The 26,732-nt window shown below is 46.4% G+C and overlaps 1 protein-coding gene across 1 annotated transcript in view; it reads left to right on the top strand.

Moving 5' to 3' along the window:
• The window catches only part of CA6 (carbonic anhydrase 6), a 277,304-nt gene that overhangs the window by 83,331 nt on the left and 167,241 nt on the right, over nucleotides 1-26,732 (top strand). The window contains exon 3 of the mRNA XM_069610032.1: nucleotides 1,565-1,713. Within this exon, the coding sequence (XP_069466133.1) occupies nucleotides 1,565-1,713 (149 nt within the window). The remainder of the gene's footprint in view (nucleotides 1-1,564; nucleotides 1,714-26,732) is intronic.

Here is a 26,732-nt window from a genome sequence, read left to right as displayed (position 1 = left end):
CATCTTTGAGGTACGGGGAAGGTTGCCCATGTGTGATTGCTTTGTGGGCTGACGAGATCAGAATAGGAAACCAAGGGCTATTATTTGGCTTTTTCTTTATTGCAAAGGAGAAGACACATCTGTACTCTCTTAAAACACATGTATTCTCCAATTATAAAAAATAGGGACTACCATGCCCCTACCTCAAAATCCTATCTGGTGCACAACATTCTTAAGCTTGATAGGTATTCCCCCTCTCCCGACATTGAAGTTCATTTTCAGACCTCCTGGCAGCGGCTACCCTTTTCAGATCCCTCAAGGAAGCATCTCCCCGTCAGGCCTCCCCTTCAGTCTCCCCTTAAGGATCAACTTATATGAATAGGACTTGTCCCCCAGTCTTCTTTTCAGCACAGCTCCAGCTTGTCTGGTTGTATCTCTGGCCTTCCCTCGCCAGAGGAACTCTTGCACAGTAGTTAGCAAATGCACTACCTCTTATCAGGTAGTCTCCACCCATGTATCCAGGGAGTGAATGAAAGCGGGCCTGCTTCCTTGCAGTGTTTTTCTTGACTGCAGTGCTGCGCCTCCTTTTTTAGAACTGACCCAGTGGGGGATTTCCTACGCTGATCTTGGATTGTTTTTTCCCCTTGTATGTCTCTTTTTACCTGGCCTGATGGTTTATTCTCTCATGATGGTGCATTCTAAAGTTGGGTTTATTAATACCTCATGTTAGTTATTTGCTTGAGCTTAATTGGTGTTTACATTGCTAAATGAATGGCTCAAGCCTTTAAACCGGGACCAAGACCTTTGTGCCATTTTGAATTTGAATACTTGACTGGGTGCGCTACTTTAGTGTTTTGTGTTGTCCAGCTAACTCACAGTGAGCAAGGTTTGCTGTTTTGGGCGTTCACGAGAGAGAGTTCTAGTTCTCGCTTGGAAGGTAAACTGTTTCAACAGACTCCTCACTGTTTGTTTTCCCTATATTTACCTCAATGTTCAGCATTCTGTGATCTTCTGTGGTTTGCCCTTTTTGTCAGGGTAGAAGCCAGTTACAATAATAAGGCGGGGGTTGTCTTCAAAACATCCATTTGCCGCACTGTGGGCATTTAATATTTTGATATTATTTATGAAGCATTTATATTGCCATGTTTTCTGTTATTACAGTTTGACTTTTCCTGGGTATGCTGTACCTATAGTCCCAAATCCCATTTTCATTTAAAGTTGATAAATTCTGAGTTAAAGAAATACTGCAGATCTGAGGGGAAGATGGGCCGAGGGAATGCCACTCCATCTACCATTTGGGTGGCACATGACGTAATGGCCGGCCAACCGATTTGCCTATGGCTCAACCTCCTCATACAAAATGTTGGGGAGTTTCTCCAACTCACCACACCATGAACAATTTAAAATTGTTTTCTCATTGCTTTAATCTGCCCCTTCATGAAGATCATCAGATGGTTGGGGATACGAAAGATCAAGTGGTAGGTTAGACATTAAGATCATGTTGGTGTTGGGGCTCTGATGAAGGTGGGTATTCACTCCCGGGTTAACGTATTAACAGCTTTTTGGTTATTGGTTTCTCTCTCAGTGCAGATCGATTTGCCCTCTACCATGCAGATCACCAGTGGACTGCCCCACAACTACACAGCAGTGCAGATGCACCTACACTGGGGCGGCCTGGACCTTGAGACAAGCGGTTCAGAGCACACAGTGGATGGGATGAGATACCTGGCAGAGGTGAGATTTGGCCCATCCTTAAATACCTGGGCAGCATGAGCCCTTTTACTGTGTCATATACCAGAGGAAGTGTGAGCTCTTTCACAGGTTGATGTTCTTGGGACAGTGTGAGTCCTTTTACATTGTGAGATACCTGGAACTGTGGGAGATCTCTGACTGAGGTGAGAAGTAGCATAGTGTGAGATGTATGTCTTTGATTAAATACATGGGATTGTGTCGGACCTGTCCTTGTGTGAGATAACTCAGTGAGATTCCTGGCAGGATGTGTGATACCCAAACCAGCCTTGGATGGTATTTGCACAGTGTGACACACTTGGGAAATGTGAGATGCCAGGCACAGGTGGGTCTTGGTACAGTATGAGAAACCTGGCACAGTGTAAGAAACCTGGGGCACAGTGAGTTACCAGGAGCAGTGTAAAATAACTAGTAAAGGTAAATCATGGTTAGAGTATGTTACCTGAACAGAAAGACCTGAAGTGAGATCCATGGTACATATGGGATCTCTGGCACACTGTGGGAAAGCTGATCCAGTGTGAGTGATTTGGGACACTATGTGCGATAACTGTAATAGTTGAGACTCATTTAAAAAAAAAACATAATTTGTGTTACGGTTTTACAGCAACACCTTTCACAAAAAAAACAACAAAATGAAAAGAATATGCCAAAAAAGGAATAAGAAAAATAAGTATGAATACGACAAATGATAAATAAAAGGCATACATACCTAAATATTTAGCTACACAGGACACATATCCAAACAGTTACTATGAAATAAATGTACAACATCGTTGAATGTCAAAATAGTTAATAATGTACACATAATTCAATTAACTCATCCTAAAATGTGTGAAATAAAGTGCACAGCGGCAATGATAAATGAGGTATAATATTCTGTTAAAATACAATTCCAAAAATGTACATTTGTTAAAATAGAGTTATCATGAGCAAAATGTGCAAACAAATATTCTTGCTGTTTCTGAGGCGTTGGGCAACCTAAAAAAGATGTTGTAATGTCTCTACTATATTTGGTTGTTGACAACATCTACACACCCAAAGCTCCCTAGTTACAGTTTGTTTGGCGTCTAAGACTTTGTTTGTTGGAAAAAGATTGAATCACAGCCTCATAAGGTTCTGTCTCCAACGTTGATGAGGGAATTTAATCAGATATTTATCCACATGTTTCCGGTGCTTTTTCCAGCCAATGGAATAACTAAATAGTTTGCTGCCACAATCGCTGGTACTGATCCAGTCAGTTGTAAACAGCTTCCTTTTAACTAAGCTGGAGTTGGTGACTGGGTCCATTGTGCCCAGATTTAAGAGGTCTAAAGGATTTTCACTTCGTGTGACCCAGCTGTCCAAAGCTATATATGATCTATTTGTCGACAATTCATTCAGCATGATAATTAAAGAATGAGAGGGGGAGCCAGGATTTTCCCACATAATGATAACCTTTTCCATTCCACAAAGGATTACAAGGAGGTGGTACCCGGACAGCACAGCCATATTTTGCCTTCATTCAAGAGATGCAACAGAAGCACATTTAAGGCAGTACCTATGCACTTCCTAAATTCTGATGGGTGTATATCAGGAATTTCTGTTTGCATAGACCATTTATCCAAGTCCTTTAACATCAATGCAGCAAAGATCTTGCTCAGGACAACAAGAAGGGCTATAAAACGGTAGTTAGACAGATCTTTCCTATCGCCCTTCTTATAGGAACAATGTGTGATAATTTCCATGTCGCCGAAGTAGATTTAGCTTCAAGTATATTTTTAAACAGATTATATAGGATGGAATCCTACAAATTTGAATTACCATTAAGAGTAAGATTGGAGAGTCTGTCGGGACCTGGAGCTCCTGATGGGTTGGCTTTAGTGATCAAATTCAAAATATCAGCAATATCAAAATCTATGTGCCATGCAAGGTTTCCAGTGATTTCCAAGGTTGGACCTAGATGGTTGGGTTGATAGTACATTTCGGGGAAATGGCCATCCAAGCTGATGGCAGAATAAAATTAGTTTGAAAAGAATCTTGAAGGGTACAGGTATTATTTATCAACTGCCAAAAGTCACACATATTTCTCCGTCCGCAATGCTTCGAGCATACATTCTGTGTCTCTCTGAAATAACAAAGCTGTGGGTGACTTAACCCAGTTTTTGCAGGCCTGTCTGAGCTTACTATTTGAGAGGAGAGATATAGGATCATGTCTTTGATGCAGGAAATGTAGAGATCTCCTAAGTTCTGTTTTCTTAGACTGCACTGCTAGGTCAAACTGATGTGTGCCACTAGATTTCTTCTGAAATTGTCGGGACAGACGTCCATCATACAATCCATCCATTTATTAAGCAAGCCAATGTAGTGCTCCTGATCTAATGGAACACTAGGTGTAGCATCTGAATCTGTTTGTTAGATCCATCAGTTTCTTGTTGAAGTGTGCTACCGTCCTAGATCACCAGATCAATCCAACCTGTTAGCTCTAGTATTATTAATAAGTGAGGTAACATCGGTCCTGAGTTTTTTTTCTCAATAGGGTTACATTTTGGATTAAATGCAAAGCACTCCTTGTGGCGCTCTGCGCAGGTAAATTGATTATGAAGGTAATTGCAACAGCATCCAGAGGGGAGATTAATTTGGTGAGAGAACTTATTCAGTACAAGAGACCTGACAGAGTATGGGGATTCTGGCAATTGGAAATACCTGGTACACTGTGAGTTCATGACACGGCATGCGCGATGTTGGGACCAGTATCGAGCAAGGACATCTGAACAATCTTGGTGTTTGTGAGGGTTGGGGTGTCAGAATCAGCATGGAGGAATATGCCATATTGTTAGGAGAAGACGGTGATGATGTTTGTGATCGCACACCAGGGTGTGACAGAGTATTGGTTTGCTTTTGGAAGTAGAAAAAGGATTTGAAGTATTTCTGTGCCAAGATATGCACCGACTTTCATGTTCTTATTTTATGGTGGCTGAATTGGTAGATTGTGCTTTCGTTGCTCATGGTCGGTCTTTTGCCATGCTCGGCTCATTGTAGGTTTGCTTTCATGCACTTCTCACTTGAATTCACTGCTGGAATTGAAGCTTCCAAAATTCTCTATCTGTTGATAAAAAAGGGCCAAATTGAGATTTCACAAAAGGACTTGTGTTCATTCAGCGCACATGAGCTTATGCTGGGGACCACTTACAAATAGTCCTGTTTTTATTTTATTTTTTAAACTTGATTTTAACGCAGTGCAAAACATACATCCTTGTATACAGACTTTAACAGTATTGCAGCATTTACATCGTTCCGGGGTTTTAGTGCCCGCACATATAAGTATTATTCGAACAGCATATCTTAATGCATTTACTTATTGCATGGTTATTAATGAACAGTTCTTTGTTTACTTAAATATTTTCGGAATGGGTCCAAGGTGTCCTTAGGCCTGTAGCTCGGTGTTACAAGTGAAACTTAGGCCTCTTCGCACTCATTAACAAACGTCATTTCTCTGACCCACATTCTAATGTCCGAAGCAGCCTTAGACTTCCATTTAAGTAATATACATTTTTTGGCCACCAAGCACCCAAGGTTAAAAAGGCATCTCAATTTAACAGTTGCCTTTCCAATGTTTCTGAATAGGTATTTTGGCAGTGACATAAAAGGGCGGATACCTGTGCATTCCTGTAAACATTTAGCAACTTCCTGCCAAAACTGGGCTACCCGACGGCAGCTCCAGTACATATGTTGTGCATCGACCACATCTACGTTGCACTTGATGCAGCCACCTAGCAATTTTTGCGGGGGTATAGTGTAGCCTATTAAGTATCTTAAATTGTATGAGTCTTTATCTAGCATTGAGGTATACCTCCTTGGTCAGACGATTCCACCGAAGCCACTGAGTATCGTCCAACGTAGTTCCCAAATCCGCCTCCCATCCCCACCTGGCTTTCTGGGGTTGGTTATGTGCTTCTTGGCATTCTTGATATAATCTAGATACCAGCCCCCTGGGGTTCCCATAGTCCTGTTTGATAGGCTGAAGGATGCTTCAACATTTGATGAAAATAACAAAAAGAAAAAGAAGACTGCACATTGGAACATGTTGTTTTGTAGGTCATCATGTGAAGTGCTTTTAAGGCAGCTTAAATGGGCATATTTACCTTTCTAAATATCTGATTCTAGTTTTATACACTGTTGGCAATGTGAATGCTGGGACTTCATTCGTCAGAATGTATTTGCAATGTAATAGTATTTCCTCTTTAGAAATACTATATTAAAGAACTCTGAAGACACTTGAATGATGGAACTTCATGTACCATAATGTATTTGCACTTTCAACCAGGGCATGAAAGATGAGACCGCTGGCTCAATGGCTGGTGAACAAAGAAATCCAATCTAGGTGAGGCTATCAGTTAAGAATTATGTGTAAATACAATGAGGTACAGCATCAGTTTGCCTTTCTACAGGCAGCTATCAATGTCCTCCACATCCCGGCTGCAGAACTGCACCACCTGATGGGGTCTGAGCATGATGCTCCTAAATCCGATTGGTCTCGAGCCAGATCTAGAGAAGATCTCTGGAGGGAACGCAGAAGACCCTTGCAGGACTGACATGAAAGGAGTGGAGATTTGAAGGGGGCCACATGTACGACTGGCCTTCATGTTGACTCAATGTTGGCGTCCAAGATGAAGGAGGAGCTGGACAGCTTGTCTATCATTGTTCTTTTCATGGCCTACTCTATACCAGTTCGCAGATGCGGTTCCAGGTAATTGCATAGTTATTGAGCATTGATTGTTAGGCTGGGCATCAGGAGTCCTTGCCCATGCATGAGGTTTCTCGTTAACCTGATGTTTTCCCACAGTGTTAGGGAGAATTCTCTGTTAAGGCTAATTTCCCAAACCTAGTGAGTCCCCCAGCAGCTTTGCTGGATTTTTGGGGTTTATTCTTTTCTCCTGCTAAGAGTGAGATTATTTTTCTCCCACTCTTCGGCATGATTTGAGAATGTCCTTTGACTGTAAATGTGTTTTATGGGCTATGGGGTCTTTTACTCCATAGAGCTTCATGTGTTTTTGGTATGTGTGTTACACAGCACCCTCAGTGCAGTAACACAGGGGTGTTATAGTGACCCCCCAAATGTAGACTCCATACCCTGACACTGACTACTGTCTCCCAGGGCATGTAAAGTCACCATTGGCTCTACTAGTCTCAAATTGTGAACAGAACCAGTACAAACCATCATATTGTGGAAGTACCAGTAGGGGTAATTCGATTGCCCCTGGGTCTGTTTTCCAAGGGGGCACTGTCCAGTCCCCCCTTGCCGAGTTTCTGGCTGGTGGCAGTGGATACCACGCGAAATATTCCACCGGAATATTTCCTATGGGATTTTCCCATTGATTTTAAACGCACCACTTTTTAGTACAATGTTAAAGATACCACCGGGTTATTTATTTAATATTTATTCCCCGGTTGGGTCTTTTTGCCAGGACTCGGTTTTAAAATGGCGTTTGTGTTCGCCTCTGAAACTCTAACCCAGGTCGAGCCCTTTGTTCCACTTTTTGGCGGGCTTCTCCACAGAAGCCCTCCAAATGGTGCCATTCTGTCTGGAGTCTACAGGATGTGTGGGAGGGGGATTAGGCACCCTCGACTGAGTTGCTTTGGCAACTCAAGTCGCACTCTTGTGTAATTGGCCCAGTGGTGAGCCGCCCGGCTCACCAGTTAGCATGTTTGAGTGACAGCTGGGCTGTTGAATGGGGTTTTTTCTGCATAAAATCAGGGCTTTGGGGACTGGAACTTCAGAAGTCGCCACAGGACCTAAAGAATCCAAAGAGGGGAGAAGCTGAGCCATGTGCAACGACGACACCACCGGTGGAGCCCTGCTGTACGAACTCACCACTTCCCCGACGACAAAGGAGATCTTCTTCCAGGAGAGTCTTTTTCCCTTTGAGCTGGTGGGACCAACCAGTTCGCCTTTTTCGCCTTCCTGGAACGTCTCGTGGTCGAACCGCCCGTGCCAAGCACCCCGGCGGCCGGATAGCCACGCTTCACCACTACCACGAATAAAAGGGTCGTACCTTTTAATCGGGAAACTGCGCGGCTGGTTTCTTCCCTGGCAGTGCAACGACCTCCAGCTTTCTTCCTCGTCGATATCATCTCTTCCTCTGGTTGAAGCCACGACTTGCACCCGCTGCCAGGAACAACTGCTACTGCTGGAGCTTTCTCACCATTTCAGGTACTCTGTCCCGCCTGGTCTCCCTTGCAACAGATTGTCCAAGGTGTCCCGTAAATCCTTGAATTTCTAACTGGGGTGATCTCAGACCTGCTAACTTTGCCTTTCTGAACTGATCCAACCTCTTTTTGACTTTTCTACAAAGACTGAGTGCATTTCCACTGTGTGATCTTGGGCACATTCTGCCTTGCTCTCTCCAAGAGTGGGCCTGGCCTATGAACTTTTTGCTCTACAGTAGACCCTGCCTTTCTTGACTTGCTGTGGTTTCTTAAAAGTGTTGGTACTGTCTTATTTTTTCTACTCTGCCTTTTCTCTCCCTTTTTAAACGAATCATTGGAGTGCCATCTACAGTTACGCGCTCACCTCTGTTTTGCTAAATAAGTGGTGTCTTAACCTAGACTTGTTAAATAATTAATTAGGGAGATGTATATACTTATAGTGACTGTGTTTGAACTTGCTTGATATATTAGTTCTAGTGTATTTTCATAAGTGTGTTTTTAAATAAATAATTATATACTTTTATACCAAAGCTCTGGTCAGTGTTTGCTTGTTCTACTGTATTTTTAGCCCTATTGTGTATACTCTATATACTGCCTAACTCTTCTTGAGAGAAGTCTGACTGCTCAGCCACAGCTACCAGGTAAATCCGGGTGGTACAGACTGCTACCAATTGGGTTTACTGCTTACTCCTGTAGTCTTAAACGTTTTGCAGTGGTCCCTAAGGGAACTGCACAGGTTTCTGCCTAACACACAATGGGTTGGTTTCTTTTTCTTTAGCATCTTTTGGTTTATAATGCACTCTCCGGGCACAGACAGACTTCGAATGGTGGTGGTTGGCATACTTTTGTCTCTGGATACTTGGGGTTTTGTAGATTTCATTGGGGCTGGGAGGTCTGGCTACAAGCACACAGCAGGGGCTGGCTCTATCAGAAGTGCCAGAGAGTCATTGATTTCCATAGGCAACCATTATTCAGAAGTATTTAGATGGCGGTTGGTAAGAGGACAGCTGAGGGATTCCCAAATGATCGACCTTAATGTTGTGTCTCTGAATGTCCAGCGCCTTAACTTCCCATGGAAGATAAAGCGTGTTCCATGCAAAACTCCTGGAAAGGAATGCAGACATAGTGCTCCTCCAGGAGACACATCTTGTGAAAGAGGATTTGCTATGGAGGCGCCTAAATGGTTGGTGCATCCATTTTTTGCATCAGCCCCACATAAGGCGGTAGTTGAGATTGTATTTAGCCACACACTTGCCTTTTACGAAGATTGGGGAAATGAAGGCTAACCAAGGGAGGTACCTATACCTACAGCTTAAGATGGGAGATAGAGAGCTGATGTTGTTCTCAGTATGTGGCCCAAATCAACAACAGGACGCATTTTATTCTCATCTATTTCCCTGCATAGTTCAATTCCAGAAGGGTGGTCTGATTATTGGGGGAGATTTTAATGTGGATCTAAACAATGGGATGGATATATCTGCGGCCTCTGCAGAGCCTGACTTAACTAAGTTGGCCTCGCTTAGTAAGGCAATGGATGATTTGCAGTTGGTAGATGTGTGGAGACATCAACACCCTCATGAAAAGGATTACACACACTGTTCTCATGTGCACTGTAGCTTATCCCAAATTGTTTTTTTTTCTCATTTCTAGGGCTCTCCTGCTAGCTATTCCGACCTCCACCATTGATCTGTTGGTAGTCTCAGATCAGGCTCCCATCACGTTTCGGATGGACACATACGCTTCACACTAGAGAAAATTAACTTTGTGGAAGGTGAATGACTCCCTCTTAGCAGATGTGGCTTACTGCGCTTCCATTTCTGCAAGAATCTTTCTATACTTTGAAGAAAATATGACAGAAGGTGCCCCGATTGTGGCCTTTTGGGAGTCCTTTAAGCCTACCCCTGGAGGGGAGCTCATTAGCTTGGCCACAGTGGGAAAATGCATGTTGGAGGCATCACGACTGAAGAAGGAGGGCGAGATCAAGGCCCTAGTCACGCAATATAAGAGGGATGGCCTTCGACGTATGTATAGACGTTTGCAGGTTGCGAGGGCTGAACTGAAGGCAATCTGGGCAGCAGACATTTTTCATTACCTTTTAAGACCAAACAGTTTTACTTCAAGACCTCTAATAAAGCCACTCGGCTGTTAGCCTATAAACTACATGCCAAAGTCACTCCTAATACTGTAGCGCAATTAAGAGACACTAGCGGCTGTGTGCAGACAGATGAGCGAGTCACATTAGATATTCTATTCCTTTTTCTATTCCGTCCTCTTTAGGCCTGATGATCTCGAAAGATTCACACAGAGGGACTTTGTTTGCATGGGGAGGATAAGCTAAGGCTAGAAGATCTGATTACAGCAGAAGAGGTTTCCCAGGTCATCCGCTCCCTTCCTACCAATAAGGCTTTGGGGCCTGTTGACAGCCCTCTTTTATAAGAAATCCTCTGGAGTCCTGATCCCACACTTGGTGGAATTGTTCAACAGCTTTGCTGCAACTGACTCAGTTATGACCACAATGGTGGAGTCCCTATTGACCCTAAAAGCCAAACCAGGCAAAAATGCTACTGAATTCTCCTTGTGTAGGCAAATAGCGGTCCTCATTTATGATGCCTGCATCTGTTCCAAGATCTCAGCCATCAGGCTTGCAGGCATTCTCCCTAGAATCATCCATAAGGACCAGGCCGGGTTCATTCCGGGGCGGCAGGCTCAAGATACTATTCGAAGGTCCATAGACATGGTCAAGTGGGCAAGATGGGAAGACCAGAAGCTCACGGTTATATCGGTCGATGATGAAAAAGCATTTGATAGGATAGACTGGACCTATCTCTTGGAAGAATTGAGGGGATTCAATTTTGGCCCTATTTGTATTAAGAGAGTCCTGGACAATTTTGTCCATCCGACCACCAAAATCAAGATGAATGCCAAGCTTTCTGAGCCTCTTTTGCTCGCTAGGGGAACGCGCTATTGGTGCCCACTGTCTCCTCTCTTATTTGCCCTATCCATGTATCTGTTGGCTCGCAAGATTCGGGCCTCTCTAAGACCATTCAGGATATTGACATAGTGGGCACTTTGCATAGAGTTGCATTGTATGCTGCTGATCTATTCTTTATGCGAGACTCACAAATCATGCTCTCACACTTTGGGCCTCAATATGAGTCCGGTGGTCATTTTTCTTCCGACGCCCGGCAATGGGAACTTACCGGGGCATTAAGCCCCGGTGGTCCCAGTAATTGCCCATTGCCGGGCGCCGGAAAATATTACTCCCCATTCCCATTCTTGTCCCATTGGACTCAATGGGAATTGGGAGGATGGATGCACCGGCACCATTCGTGAATGGTGCCGGTGTATCTGTCAAGGTCTGCCAGCGGGTGCCGTTCTGCCCCCCAGGTCAGACCTGACGGGCTGAAAGGCACCCACTTGCAGAACTTGAAGTATGCCGGTCAGGTAGCAACGGTGCCGGTAGCTTATCGGCACCATTGTTACCGGACCGGCATACTTATAATGAGTCCCATTGTCACCTTACTGATCGTCTTCAAGCGGTCCTCTGCGTTTAAGAATAATTTTACTAAATCAGTCATAATGAATGTCTCAGTAGGCCCTGCCACGGTCTGTGAGTTGAAGAACGTGTATGCCTTTCAATGGCCCTCCATTAGCCTGAAATATCTGGGAATTTATCTCACACCTAGTTATAATCGGTTGTAAGCCGCCAATATTCTGGGGTTATTCACCACTTTTAAATTGGATCTAGAAACATGGGGGAAAGTCAACATTTCATGGCTCGAGAGGATAGCGGTATTCAAAATGACCATGCTACTGAAACACTAATATATTTTTATCGGACTTCCTCTTTTTATCCCCACGTCAGTGATTCAGGACTTCCAATCCCGGGTCTTCCAATTTATTTGGGCCAAGCTGCGCCCCATGGTTCCTAGGCACACACTAATGACAGCTAGGGAAAGGAGAGGCTTGGAGAGTTATTTATATGCAGCATAGATTGACCCTCTTCTGGACAGTCAGAATGCAGTTCTCACCTCGAAACACAGGGCAGATATTGAGCAGTCTAAGATAGGGAGTCCGCTACACGGTTGGTGTGGGTATTCCGCTTCCGCGCAGAAAGGTGGCCACCACCGACCCACCAAAGTGACACTAGACTATTGGGATAGAGCAGCGCGTAAGTATGTAGTCACAACGTTTCCTTCCCCACTTACACGCATTTGGCATTACCTGGACTTTCCTCCGGGGCAGCAATAGATGGGTTTCACTCACTGGAAAGAAGGCGGACTTCGGAGAATAGGGCAGCTATTCGAAAATGAACAACTGTTAACTTTTACCCAATGTGTACAAATGTTCATGGTTGGCAAAGCAGATTAAAACGGCTTCATACAGCTGTGGCACTGAGTCGCGAATTCCAAAATGCCTAAACAGGCTAAGAGGATCACCACCCAATTTGAGGACTTGTTCCTAGGGGATCTACAGCCCAGAAGGTGCCCTCACTATAGAAAATTCTAAATGCTAACCGCTTTAAGTCCCCACATCCCTATAAGGCCTGATGGGAAGCCGACTTGCGTGCCTTGGTAGATGAACTGTCATGGTACAACATGTGGTCTAGAGCTACGAAATCTTCTAAGTGCGTTCAAGTAAATGAGAAGAGTTACACATTACTATATAGGTGGTACTTTACCCCTGAACAGCTCCATAAGATGAACCCTGACTTATTGCCCCTCTGCTGGAGATGTCTCCAAGGCTCCAGCACACTTTACCATATATGGTGATCCTGTGGTCTTATTCAGATTTATTGGAAGGAGGTATTTTCTCAGATTAAAGTTATCACAATAGTGGAGTTGCTTATAGATCCACAAGTAGTTTTGCTAGGGAATGAGGACCCAGATGGACTAAACAAGTTGGGGGGAGGGGGTGCGCCCTCTAAACTGATCATTCACCTTCATGTCTCAGCTAGGCTGTTGTTAGCCCGCACCCCTAATATAAGAGAATGGTGGGCTAAAATGAGCTTTGTGGCAGCCATGAGCAAAATTGAGGCCACTATTAAGGGTGAGATGCCCAAATCCTTGGTTGAATGGAATCCCTTCATATCCTTTGTTAGTCAGAACGATTTCCCAGCTGAACATCATAAGCCCCAAGATATGTCTTTTTTTACACTTATGAAAGTTAATGTTTGTACTGCTATAACTAACCAAATTGGCTCTTCTCCGCCCTTGTGTTTGCTCACTTACATTTCTATGGCATTTTGAAACCAAGATTGTTTAGCTGTTGTTACGCAAACATTCACTGATAACTGTTCTTTGTATATGAGAGATGTTTATACATTGTTTTTTCTTTTCTTTTTTTGTTGAAATTTCTTTATGAAGATTTTATAAATGAGCATCAAAATCACATAACAGCCCCCTTCTCCCTCCATCCCACCTAGGTATGTCCTGGAACCATTGCCCTAGCGCCAGACCCGCGGTTCTTTCCACCCTATTGCTATTCATCATTTTGCTAAAACCAAAAGAAATCTGGCAATTATGTTCTGTGTTTTATACCTGCTTGTTCCCGGTAGAAGACCCCATAGGCATACCTCATGTGTACGTTCATGTCTGCTCCCTAGTGGAGTATTCAATCGTTCCATTACTTCTCTCCAGTATTTGGCTATCACAAACCATATACCAAAATCTAGCGTGGTCTCCCCCACATCTTGGGCAGGCATGGGGTACTGATTGGTTTATTACATGCATTTTTGTCCGGCATCAGGTATACCCTACGTAAATAGTAAAACTGAGTACGCTGAAATCGTGCATTCCTCGATACCTTCTTGGCCTGCTCCCACATTTGCACCCATCTTTGTTCCATAATATGTACCCCTGAATCCCTTTGCCATCATTAATCCCTTCTCCTGTCTTGTTGTCTTTCGAGCCCCTATGAGACACCTTCCCAATTCTCCCTCCTAGATCCAGCAATGTCTGCATGAGCAGCTTCACCTCCGACTCCTCCAGAATACTGTCCCACAGCACTGCCACTCGTCATACTACCATAGCGTATGTGAGGAAGTGCCCCCCTGCCACTCTGTGGGGGGAAGTGCCCCCCTGTCTCCATTCTTTGAAGGTTAGCAATGTGTCCACTACAAAGAAATCCCCCAAGGTAGTACATTGCTGTTCCCTCAGGGTTCTGAGTCCTATGTTCCCCAGGGCCGTTCTAATGGTGGCATCACATCCTATAGGTATATCTCTACTATACAGACCATCGACCTGCAGCCTCCCTAACGATTCCCCCGCACTGCCCACACAACTCTAAAGACATGTGTGTCCCCCTCACCCCCCAAGGGTCCCCACAGTAATTCCACCCCCTGTATATCCTTTGCCATCCCTCCTAGTAGCCCCGCCATCTCCCCCCCTGGAGCCGCGTACCAGTGGGCTACTACTTGTAATTGTGCTGCCATAAAATATAATTCAAAGTGAGTCATATTCAGCCCTCCCACCGCACGACTACGTCGTTGCGTTTGCATTGCCACTCGACATCGCCCAGTGTTCCAAAGCAGTTACACCAGCGTCTTATCTAACATCTTAAAAAACACCTTCTTAATGATGGGATGTTTGTGAAATAATACAGTTGACTTGGGATGACGACCATTTTACAGAGCGCTACTCTCCCGATCAGTGAGACCTGCACTCCTATACGCGAGAGTGCACACCCCGTATTGAAAAATCGGAATCCCCAGGTGCCTGAACGACTCACCTTCCCATCTAATACCCCAATCCGGGAGAGCATTACCCCTCTTCACCCAGAGGCCCGCCAGCAGGAACAACAACGACTTGTCTTGGTTAACCTGAAACCCCAACAAATTACGGAAATGACCTAAAATTTCCAGTATCATCCGCATATTTTCCAGCAGGTCATTCACATATAACAGAACATCATCTGCTTAGTGCGAGATATTATGGGTCACCCTACTCGCCCAAATACCTATTACCAGGATATATGTTCTGAAGAATCTTGCCAACGGTCCAAGTGCCAGGGAGAATAAAATAGGAGAGACTGTGCAACCATGTCGTGTTTCCCTCTCCATTGACAATCCCTGCGAAACCCAACTGCCTGTTTAACCCTGCCCATAGGGTTGTTGTATAACAGACCTAACCACCTCAGAATCCCGCCTCCAATATCACAGGCTTCAGCACTTTAAACCGCCATGGCCATTCAAGCGAGTCAAACTCCTTGGCTGCACCCAGTGCAGCCAGCGCCATCTCCCTCCGCGAGTCCTTTACCAAGTCCATCAAATGGTGTAACCTATGCAAATTCATACCGCTATCTCACCCGTCTATGAACCCGCATTGGTCCCAGTGCACCAGACTGGGAGCCATGCCAGCCAGCCTGGATGCTAGCACTTTTCCCAAAATCTTCACGTCCACGTTCAGTAAAGAGATGGGCCTGTATGAGGCACATAAAGTTGGATCCTTATCCTTTTTTAACAACACTGTGATTACTGCCTTCCATATTGACCTCGGCAGCGAGCCCTTCTGTAGTGTGTTGTCACAAACTCTTTTCAATTGGGTGGCCAGATTATCTGCAAATACCCTGTAAAATGTTACGGGGAGTCTGTCGCTCCCTGGGGCCTTGTTAGCTTGCATAGCTTTTATCGCCCCTACTATCTCCTCTTCTTCTATGGGTGCCTCCAACCCTTCCCTGGCATCTCCCTTTAACCTGGGCCTTTGTACCAGATCTAACATATCTGAGGCTTCCTGTTCTGAATATGTCCCCTCGGTCGAGTACAGCAGTCGATAGTACCGCAGGTAGACATCATTTATCCCCTGTTGCGATACCAGATTTACCAACAGGTTTCATATCTAAGTAATCATCCCCTCTGGGTGATCCTGCGCTATCAGCCATGCCAAAAGTCAGCCCTCCTTGTCCCCCTCCCCATGTTTGCGTTCTGTGAAGCGGCTCCGGTCAAGTCGTGCCAGGGAGTCCTGGGCTTCCCGGTGAGCGCTTATCTTTCCTGCCAGCAACACCCCTACTTTTTGTCCATTGCTAACTCTGCCTCTAGGCGCTGAATCTCCCCCTCAGATCCTTTATGGAGTTGTCTAGGGTCCGCCTGACCCCCGCCACCTGAGACATGTACACCCCTCTCAAGGTTACCTTAAAAGCTTCCCACTGTATCCTCACATTGTCCACTGATCCCTCATTCAGTTTGAAGAAGGTAGTGATCGCCTACCTTAGTGCTTGCACGTTAGCCACATCTTCCAGTAAGCCCTGCCTCATCCTCCATGGTCTCATCCCGAGGCGTTGTTGTAGGATCTCTAACCTAACCACCAATGGAGAATGATCAGACAGGGTCCTGTCCAAGTATTTTGGTTCAGCAAACCGATGGAAGCATTCCATACTCACAAACAGATAATCCAGTCTATAATAGGATTTGTGGACCCCTGAGTGGTATGAATACCCCCTCTCTGATCCGTGCACCTCCTGCCATAACTCCACTAGACCCAGTCTCTCCAGCATCTCTCGCAGCGCTACTTGTGCCTGTGGTTTCACAGGGACCCCCCTTCCCGCTTGGTCTAGCTCCGGATCCAGGATGCAATTAATATCACCCCCCAAATATATGATCCGGCACGGTGACCTCCCATCAACCTCTTCACTGAGCGGAAATAATCCCCATCATCTACATTCAGAGCATATGAATTTATCAAACAGATTTCCTGCCCATCCCATTGTCCTACTATAGCTGTTATTACCCCTTTGGTGTCTCCCATAGTCCACTCCACCTGTAGGGGAATACCCAAAGCTACCCATATCAACACTCCTCTGGCATATGTCGAGTACGAGGAGCCAAATACTTTCCCTCACCATTTAGACCCCCCCTGCATGTGAATTTACTGCATCTACGCCAACTGTATGGTGTGCCTCCCTAGAAACTGCCCCACCCTCGTTCTCTTTTCCTTAATGCCCAGCCCTCGCACATTCCATGTGCCTATCTTAAGGTGGTTCACGCCTGTGCCCCTGTGTAAAGTATATCTGTATGGGACCGCGGTGGGTTCGAAATTGCCCTCTATGGCACTGCACCTCTGCTTCATTGTATCCCCCAAGTCAACAGCCTCCCCACTCCCCCTCAACTCCCTAATCCCAACTTGCCACCTCTCCCCCACACCTTCCCAACCACTCCATCTCCCCCATCCTTCGCCGACTCCCTCCATCTTCTTCCCCTCTCCCTTCCTCAACCTATTTTGAGCAAACAAAACCTCCATCCCACACCTGTCTCCCTGTGTGGTTAGCGGAATCTCAATGTGTGGGGCAGGCTAGATTATCTGCCCGCTCGATCCGCAATTCACAACTAATTACTTTTGTCCATGGTCATTGCTCCTCCACCCCCTTTTAAGTGAAACAATTAGCCCTCACACCCTCCCGTTGTCCCATGCCGGGCCTCTGCTGATCCACCGTCATCTCTCTTTGGCTGGTGGCTCCGGAGTCCTCGAGCTTCCTTCTTCAGTGCTTTCCTGTACCGCCATTCCCATGCTTCCTGTGGAGAGGTCAACAGAAAGGACTTGCCTCCCTCCACAATTTGTAGTTTTGCCGGAAAGATTTGTTACGCTCACCTGAATCCCACGGAGGCGCAGGTGTGGTTTGGAGTGTTGTTGCTTCTTCTATGGTGAAGCGCAGGACCCGGAAGATGGACTGGACCGGACCTTCGAATCTGGCTTGTCTGGCTCGCAGGAATATCTTTCTGTATGTGAAAAGGGAGTATTAACAATCTGTGGGAGAAAGTATAAGCCTCCCGCTCCCTTCTCACCCCTCTACGAAACCCTCCTGCGACCCCCACGTGAAGTCTCACCTTAGGGTTTGAAAGGTTGAGCTCTCCATCCTGCTTCTCATGCAGGGGCGCGTTGTATCCAGTTACTTCACTGGGATTTTGATTGTAGATGGTTCACGTTTTGTTTTCCCGGTATAGTACCGTAAGGATTCTGTTAATGAGTATGATTCCGCAATAATAATTGTTCGTTGTCTCTTTTTCAGGTGGGGAAACTATTCTGAGAAGAGCTGTGGAACCGAAGAATGAGACTCTGGTGAGCTTGATGAGAGTTCTCTCAGTGTCCTTGTATCAATGCGCTCACTAACGCTGATGTCTTTTTTCCCCATAGGGGCCGGGGTCTGGAAATGCCTGGATGCGGCACCGACCCGAAATGAAGCTCAATCCAGAAGAAATCAGGTAAGTCTTTAATGGGCGTTTGGGCCGGGGTCCGGAAATGCCTGGATGCGGCACCGACCCGAAACAAAGATCAATCCAGAAGAAATCAGGTAAGTCTTTAATGGGCGTTGGGTAACGTCTTTTCATGCGCCCACTAACGCTGATGCCTCTTTTTCCCCTTAGGGGCCGGGGTCCGGAAATGCCAGGATGCGGCACCGACCCGAAATGAAGTTGGAATAACCCAACAGGTAAGCTTTGTAATGGAAATTAAGGTTTCCTTGTTTTCTTTCCCCTCTCACCTTTATTATTGTCTTTTTCTCCCTATGCGGGGTGATGTGGCTGCGAGTCCAGATGTCGCCGTAGAACGTGGTGGTACCTTGTACGGGTGAGTGAGATGCGGCGCTGCAGCGATCGATGCGATGTGCTTTTAAATGGATGTCTTCCTTTTCAGGACCGTCGGCGAGATGTCTCCGGAATGCGGATTTACCCTTTTCTCTTCTCTTCTCTCTTTGCAGGTGTTCCAGGATGCTGGCAGGAGTGGCAGAAGACAGAATGCAGGAGCAAACACGGTGAGCGTCCAGCTGCTAGATGCAGAACAACGCGAAGCGTGAGTTGCTGCTTGGGCGTGGCTTAAATAGCCTTCAAAGTAGTTCCAGGTATGTATCCTTCCTCTCAGGTATGTATTCCTCCCCTGACCACACCTGTGTGGTTAAGTAGTTCCAAAGATAAAGTAGTCCCATTCAGGCCTCAGAAGGCCTGGAAGTTGCAGCATGGTCTGCATCAGGTAAGTTAACACTAAGCACCTTTAACACAAAGTCCCCTTTATGAGCCTGGCGCCTATGGCACCAGGACTGTGGCCCGATATGAGCCTGGCACCAAAGGCGCCAGGACTGAGTCCAAACAGCCCCTACTTGAGGCTGTTGTGACTTCCCTTGAAGACATGATGTCTGCCTCTGGGGTAGCTGGGTCTTGTCTGGCACCTTGGAGGTAGGCATCATGACAGTACCCCCTCCCAAGGCCCCTCCCAAGGTCGTCCTTTCCGGGGGTTTCGGCTTGCTTGGGAATTTTCTTGCACTAATCGTGGGGCGTGTACATGGTCACTTGGTTCCCAAGATCTTTCCAGAGGTCCGTACCCCTTCCAATCAACTAGATAGAAGAGTTTTGATTTTAACATTTTGGAATCCAATATGTCCTTAACTTCAAATTCTAATTCCCCATCGATTTGAATTGGTTCAGGTGGTTTGCTTAGTCTGGTTCCAGGCTGCACCGGTTTTAACAGTGATGCATGAAAAACGGGATGAATTCGCATGTTGGCTGGTAGATCGAGTTTAAAGGCCACTGGGTTAATTATAGCTTTGATGGGATAGGGTCCAATGTATCTGGGATTAAAAGTCTGCGGTCCTTTGAGAGGCAAATGCTTGGTTGCCAGCCACACCTGGTCTCCAATCTGGTACGAAGGTGCTTCACTCCGATGTAGATCAGCATTTTCTTTGTATTTTTTCTTGGCTTGTTGCAAATGAGTTGTAGCTTCCTTGAAGGCTCGGGTTATAGTAGAATGCAAATGATCAACTGCAGGCATTTCCAGGTTTTGAGGAGGGTCTAGGTCTGAGGTTCTAGGATGATGACCATACAAGGTGTAAAAAGGGGTTTGTCCTGTTCCAGAATGTACAGAATTGTTATATGCATACTCTGCTATCCATAGAATATCTTTCCAGCTGTTTTCAGATTGATGCAACATGCACCGAAGATATTGTTCAAGGGTTTGGTTAGTCCTCTCGGTTTGACCATCGGTCTGGGGGTGGTGACTAGTGGATAAGCGTACATCAATTTGTGCCAGTTGGCAACATTTCCTCCAAAAATGGGAAATAAATTGGCTTCCTCGGTCTGAGATTAATATGGATGGAAAACCATGCATACGAACTATGTTTTCCAGAAATTCCTTGGCCAAGATGGAGGCTGAAGGTACCCCTTTTAAAGGGATAAACTGGGCCATCTTGGAGAACAGATCCACGATTACCAAGATAGTGTTATATCCATAGCAAGGAGGCAGGTCGGTAATAAAGTCCATTGACAAGGTGTGCCAAGGGGCCGGTGGAATATCCAAAGGTTGTAGGAGACCGGCTGGTCTCTTCTTTTGACCTTTATTTTGGGCGCAAACTCCGCAAGACATCACAAAAGATTTTATGTCTTTTCTCCAGGATGGCCACCAGAATTGTCGTTTGATCTTTTCCTCAGTTTTTGCGATACCAGGATGTCCTTCCATTAATGTGTCATGATAGTGAGCAATGACCAATTCTTGCAGTTCTTTGTTGGGCAGAAATAACCGTGCCTGGAAGTACGCTAAATCGTTATTAACGGAAAAGTGTGACCCCTTTTGAGTCCATTCTTGCAAGGCTGTGGAATTTAAAAGTTGTTTAACTCGAGTTTGAACGTCCTCTATAGTTTGTAAAGAGGTCAAGCCTAAAATTCTTTATTCGGGTATAATTGGTACTGGTTCTAAGTTTGAATTTGTTTCATCCATTCCAATCCGGGATAAAGCGTCCGCTTTGCCATTCTTGCAACCAGGGCGGTAGGTGATTATGAAATCAAATTCTGCAAAGAATAAAGCCCATCAGAGTTGGAGGGATGATTGGGCTTTGGCCGTTTTTAGATATTGCAAATGCCTGTGATCTGTAATCACCGTAATGGTGTGTCTTGTGCCGAGGAGGTAATGACGCCAAGCCTTGAAGGCGAACTTAATAGCTAGTAATTCTTTGTCGGTGATTGCGTAATTGATTTCAGGAGCCGTGAATTTCCTGGACCAAAAGGCTACAGGGTGCATCTGGTTAGTTTCTGGATCCCTTTGAGACAAGACAGCACCCATGGCCAAACTGGAAGTGTCGGTTTCAACAATGTAAGGGAGATCTGGGCGCGAATGCTTCAATACAGGGGCGTAGGTGAATTTGGTCTTTAGGTCTTGAAAGGCCTGTTCTGCCTCAGGAGTCCATTCGAAACGTTTATTCTTCCGTAAGAGGGCTGTTATGGATTGAACCACTCGAGAAAATTCCGGGATGAATCTTCGATAGAAATTGGCAAAGCCAAGCATACTCTGAACCCCCTTAACAGAGTTAGGAGATGGCCATTTGAGGATGGCGTCCACCTTTCGCGAGTCCATTCGGACTCCTTTAGGTGTCAGGATGAATCCGAGAAATTCGACCTGTGAGGTATGAAAAACGCATTTTTCGAGTTTTGCAAACAGGTTGTGCTGGCGCAATTTCTCAAGAACTGCCCTGAGATGTTTTCTGTGTTCAGATTCCAAGGAGGTGTATACCAGGATGTCATCGATATATACGATGACACAAACATCGATAAGTTCCCGAAGAACATCATTCATAAAGTATTGAAAGGCGGCAGGTGCGTTGCATAATCCGAAGGGCATCACCTGATAGTCAAAGAGCCCATATTTGGTGCGGAATGCAGTCTTCCATTTGTCGCCTTCCTTTATACGTACCAGGTGATAAGCTCCTCGGAGATCTAACTTGGTGTATATACAAGCATCTTTTACCTGGTCAAGAAGTTCAGGGATCAGAGGCAGAGGATAACGATTCTTAATCGTTATTTGATTTAGGGCGCGGTAGTCAATACATGTTCTAAGGTCGCCTTCTTTTTTCGGCACGAAGAACAGAGCTGAGGAAACAGGAGACTTTGACGGGCGAATAAAACCGTTGGCAAGATACTGATCTAAATACTGACGCAAATGAACGTTCTCAGGTTCAGTAAGAGCATAAATCCTACTACAGGGCGGTTGAGCATTGGGTACCAGGTCGATTTGACAATCGTACGACCGGTGGGGAGGTAACATGTTCGCCTGTTCTTTTTGAAAAACGTCTTGGAACTCTTGGTATTCAACCGGTAGTTGTATCGTGGTGGAAGTTACTGTGGCCAGACCCATATCTGGATTTCTTGGATAACAAGTCAGTTCACAATCAGGAAAGGTTATTCTCTTTGCTCGCCAGTCAATTCGAGGATTATGTGTTTCTAACCAAGGGATTCCTAGAATTACTTGAAATTGTGGGGCCTTGATTATATCGAACACAATTGCTTCCTGATGTCCATCCTGTCCCACTGGTGTCGTTTCTGTAGTGGAATGTGTTACCGGCCCTGAGGCTATTTCGGTTCCATCGACTGTAGTAATGACATCCTTGTTAACTTTCAGACGGAGAGGAAGATTAATCCTGGAGGCCAATTCACGATCTACGTAGTTTCCAATAGCTCCACTGTCGATGTATGCTTTTATAGCATGCAACCGCTGAGGCTGTTTCGGGTCCAAGAGCACCATTGGCATGACAAAATGCGAGGTCAAGGAGTCTGTTTTCAAGCTCGGCAAGCGGACCTCTACGCTTGTCGGGCTTGACCATTTCCCGAATCAGGTTCTATTAAATTGTTGTGCGTGGCTCCAACCACCTTCTTAGGTGGCTTTACCAGGCAGTCTCGTAGAAAGTGACCAGAAGCCCCGCAATAGAGACATAGTTGCTTTTGCCATCTTCTCTCTCGTTCCTTCTGCGTCAATGGTCCTTTAACACCGCCGATCTGCATAGGTTCTGAAACGTCGGTACTCTTAGGGTTAGCGTGAGTTTTGATCAGCACTCGAGTTTCGAACTTGGACCGATCTGCTTTTCTAGTTTGCAGTCTGTGGTCAAGTTGGACCACTAAGTCTATGTATTCTGTGCAGGCTTGAGGTGGATTTACTATTTGAGCTAGAACATCCTTAAGTTCTCCGCGCAGGCCTCGATGAAATAGTGTGATCCTTTTATTTTCGGGCCACCCCGTTTCTACAACCAGCCTATTAAAGGCGGCAATATAAGATAAGAGATCTTGGTTACCTTGTCGTAAGGATAGTAGTTCGTTGTCAAGGGCCTGTCCCTGAGAGTGTCGAGCGAATAATCTTTCCATGCTCGCCTGGAAGCTTTGAAAATCCTGGAGAATTGGGTCATCCTGATTTACCAACGGAACAGACCAATCGGCAGCACAGCCACTGAGATAAGATAATACAAAGGCTACCTTGGTTTGATCATTAGGGAAGGCCCCAGGTCTGCATAGAAAGTGTAGGCGACATTGGTTCATAAAAACGGCATATTTCTTGGGGTCCCCCGCAAAACGTTCAGGCGGGGCCAAAGGCATGTTTCCAGGTAGATTGATTTGTACAGGGTTATTCGAAACCATTGACGAGGCATTACCCCCAGAACTAGGTAAAGGAGTTTTTCCTGCTTGACCCTGCAACAATCGTTTGGCCAGGTCATCAGTTCTTTCCTTGGATAAGATTAATTCTCTTTTGAGAGCATTAGTTTCCTGGCGGGCAGAGTGTACTTCTGCCCTTAATTCCCCCAAAAGCTGAGCCAGCTGGTCTGTCTCGGAAGTTTCCATAGCGCCCGGGTGGGAAATTGTAGGTAGGCTTCGCGTTCTGTTACGCTCACCTGACTCCCACGGAGGCGCAGGTCTGGTTTGGAGTCTTGTTGCTTCTTCTATAGTGAAGCGCAGGACCCGGAAGATGGACTGGACCGGACCTTTGAATCTGGCTTGTCTGGCTCGCAGGAATATCTTTCTGTATGTGAAAAGGGAGTATTAACAATCTGCGGGAGAAAGTATAAGCCTCCCGCTCCCTTCTCACCCCTCTACGAAACCCTCCTGCGACCCCCACGTGAAGTCTCACCTTAGGGTTTGAAAGGTTGAGCTCTCCATCCTGCTTCTCATGCAGGGGCGCGTTGTATCCAGTTACTTCACTGGGATTTTGATTGTAGAGGGTTCAAGTTTTGTTTTCCCGGTATAGTACCGTAAGGATTCTGTTAATGAGTATGATTCCGCAATAATAATTGTTCGTTGTCTCTTTTTCAGGTGCGGAAACTATTCCGAGAAGAGCTCTGGAACCGAAGAATGAGACTCTGGTGAGCTTGATGAGAGTTCTCTCAGTGTCCTTGTATCAATGCGCTCACTAACGCTGATGTCTTTTTTCTCCATAGGGGCCGGGGTCCGGAAATGCCTGGATGCGGCACCGACCCGAAACGAAGCTCAATCCAAAAGAAATCAGGTAAGTCTTTAATGGGCGTTTGGGTAATGTCTTTTCATGCGCCCACTAACGCTGATGTCTCTTTTTCCCCTTAGGGGCCGGGGTCCGGAAATGCCAGGATGCGGCACCGACCCGAAATGAAGTTGGAGTAACCCAACAGGTAAGCTTTGTAATGGAAATTAAGGTTTCCTTGTTTTCTTTCCCCTTTCACCTTTATTCTTGTCTTTTTCTCCCTAGGCGCGGTGATGTGGCTGCAAGTCCAGATGTCGCCGTAGAACGTGGTGGTATCTTGTACGGGTGAGTGAGATGCGGTGCTGCAGCGATCGATGCAATGTGCTTTTAAATGGATGTCTTCCTTTTCAGGACCGTCGGCGAGATGTCTCCGGAATGCGGCTTTAGCAGGTAAGGACTCTTCTTTACCCTTTTCTCTTCTCTTCTCTCTTTGCAGGTGTTCCAGGATGCTGGCAGGAGTGGCAGAAGACAGTATGCAGGAGCAAACACGGTGAGCGTCCAGCTGCTAGATGCAGAACAACGCGAAGCGTGAGTTGCTGCTTGGGCGTGGCTTAAATAGCCTTCAAAGTAGTTCCAGGTATGTATCCTTCCTCTCAGGTATGTATTCCTCCCCTGACCACACCCGTGTGGTTAAGTAGTTCCAAAGATAAAGTAGTCCCATTCAGGCCTCAGAAGGCCTGGAAGTTGCAGCATGGTCTGCATCAGGTAAGTTAACACTAAGCACCTTTAACACAAAGTCCCCTTTTATGAGCCTGGCGCCTATGGCGCCAGGACTGTGGCCCGATATGAGCCTGGCGCCAAAGGCGCCAGGACTGAGTCCAAAGAGCCCCTACTTGAGGCTGTTGTGACTTCCCTTGAAGACATGATGTCTGCCTCTGGGTAGCTGGGTCTTGTCTGGCACCTTGGAGGTAGGCATCATGACAAGATTCTCATGTAGCGCAGATTTAGCTCCTGGAGCCTCAGACAAGCCGAGTCAAAAGATCTCTGTCTCTGGACCTCCTGTGTGAAGCCCGGAAAGACCAGAATTTTGGTATCCCCCACATCAATGTATCCAGCTTTCCAGGCCACTTGCAATATTGTGTCCCGTTGCAAAAATTCTGTAGTTTTGGCTAAAATTGCCTTTGGCTGGCCTCCTGGGGGTCTGCTGGGTACCCTGTGTGCCTGCTCCACCATGAACAACTTCGATAAACCTTTGGGACACAATAGTTCCAGAATCAGTTTCTCCACTTATAGTGCATGGCCCCTCTTGAACTTCTGGGATCCCCACCAGGCGATTGTTGTTCCGGCGGGATCGGCCCTCAGAGTCTTCTGCTTTAGCTTCCAGCCCCTGTGACGCTCTTATAAGGCAGCGTATTTGATTCTTAATTATGGCCATATCACCCTCAACCGTGCTCACCAGTGGTACCACCTCTGTCACCCATTCACTAACTTTCCTTAGGTCAGCTCACATCAGGGACACATTCACTCTCACTTCCTGTATCTTCCCCTCCAGGGATATCCTGGATTCCTGTATTGCCACCATGAGTTCTTCCAGCGTAACTCCACCACTCGCGTCCCTTCTGACCCCCATCAGTTCCACATCTTCTCCAGCTAGTTTAGTTGGCCTCAGTTTGGGGGTGGCATAATTGTCAATTTCCTGGGACAGGAGGAGGGTGCGTTTCCTCTGTGGGGAGCCACTCCCGATGTCGCAGGCCTCTGTACTTCGTGGGCCTTTCCTCTGTCTAGATTCCAAAGCTGCACCTAGGCACCTGTCCACTGTGTTCCTAGTGGCCCTTCCAGAGAGGCTGATTCTCTTGGTCCCCTGGAGTGTCCTTCCCCAACTTTCTCCTGTGTGCTTTATCATTCACAACTCCCCCTGCCCACCCTTGCTATACCTTTCCGGGGACAGTGTGTGATAAGATCCAAGGCACTGCTTCTAAAGTGTGGTCATCTACAGCCTCTATTCCAATGTGCTTTTAAAAAAGACTCCCTCTGCTGTTTCCTATTATCCGGTGCTTCACTCTTTGTATGTCCCAGTCTACACTTCTCTCAGCCTCTCAGGCTGTGTGCAGCTACCTTCTGCACTGCTCTACTGATATGTCTCGCCTCTCACTACCCGGGATATAATAGTGCTGCAACTCACTGTGTGCTCCAGCTGCCGTCCGGCGGCCTCCTTAGCTGGATGTTAGCCCTCTCTACCGGCGCATTCAAGAGGTAAGTTAATATTGGGCTGCCTTCATTTGCCCACTTTAGGCCTCTAACCCAACCCTGCAGTGCCCCGCTGTCTGCCTTTGTGCACCTGTTGCTAGTTATCTCTCCCTGACCTCCTCTTTGCGCTCTCTGCTTCTGGGTGTCCCAGATCTCCTCAGGCCTGCACCTCTGCTTCCACGGGACTCACCACACTATGCTACTGGAAGTCTCCCCACTGCCCTCCTCTTCCTGCAGCCCCTGTCTTTTGCGAGGCCTGAGGGCCCGACTCCCAGTCCTGCTGCCTGCCCCCTACAGCTCCAGGGCTGCCTCACTCATCGACTTCCCTTGCTGTGACTTTCAGAGCTCACCGCTGGCACCTCCACTGACTCTGCACCCTAGCCACGCATCAGTCCGCACCTCGGC

The sequence above is a fragment of the Ambystoma mexicanum genome, chromosome 8 (assembly GCF_040938575.1).
Source record: "Ambystoma mexicanum isolate Mex_15411 chromosome 8, UKY_AmexF1_1, whole genome shotgun sequence".
Taxonomy (NCBI): Eukaryota; Metazoa; Chordata; class Amphibia; order Caudata; family Ambystomatidae; genus Ambystoma; species Ambystoma mexicanum.
The sequence above is the reverse complement of the archived record's forward strand: the minus strand, read 5'-3'. Positions and strand labels throughout refer to the sequence as shown.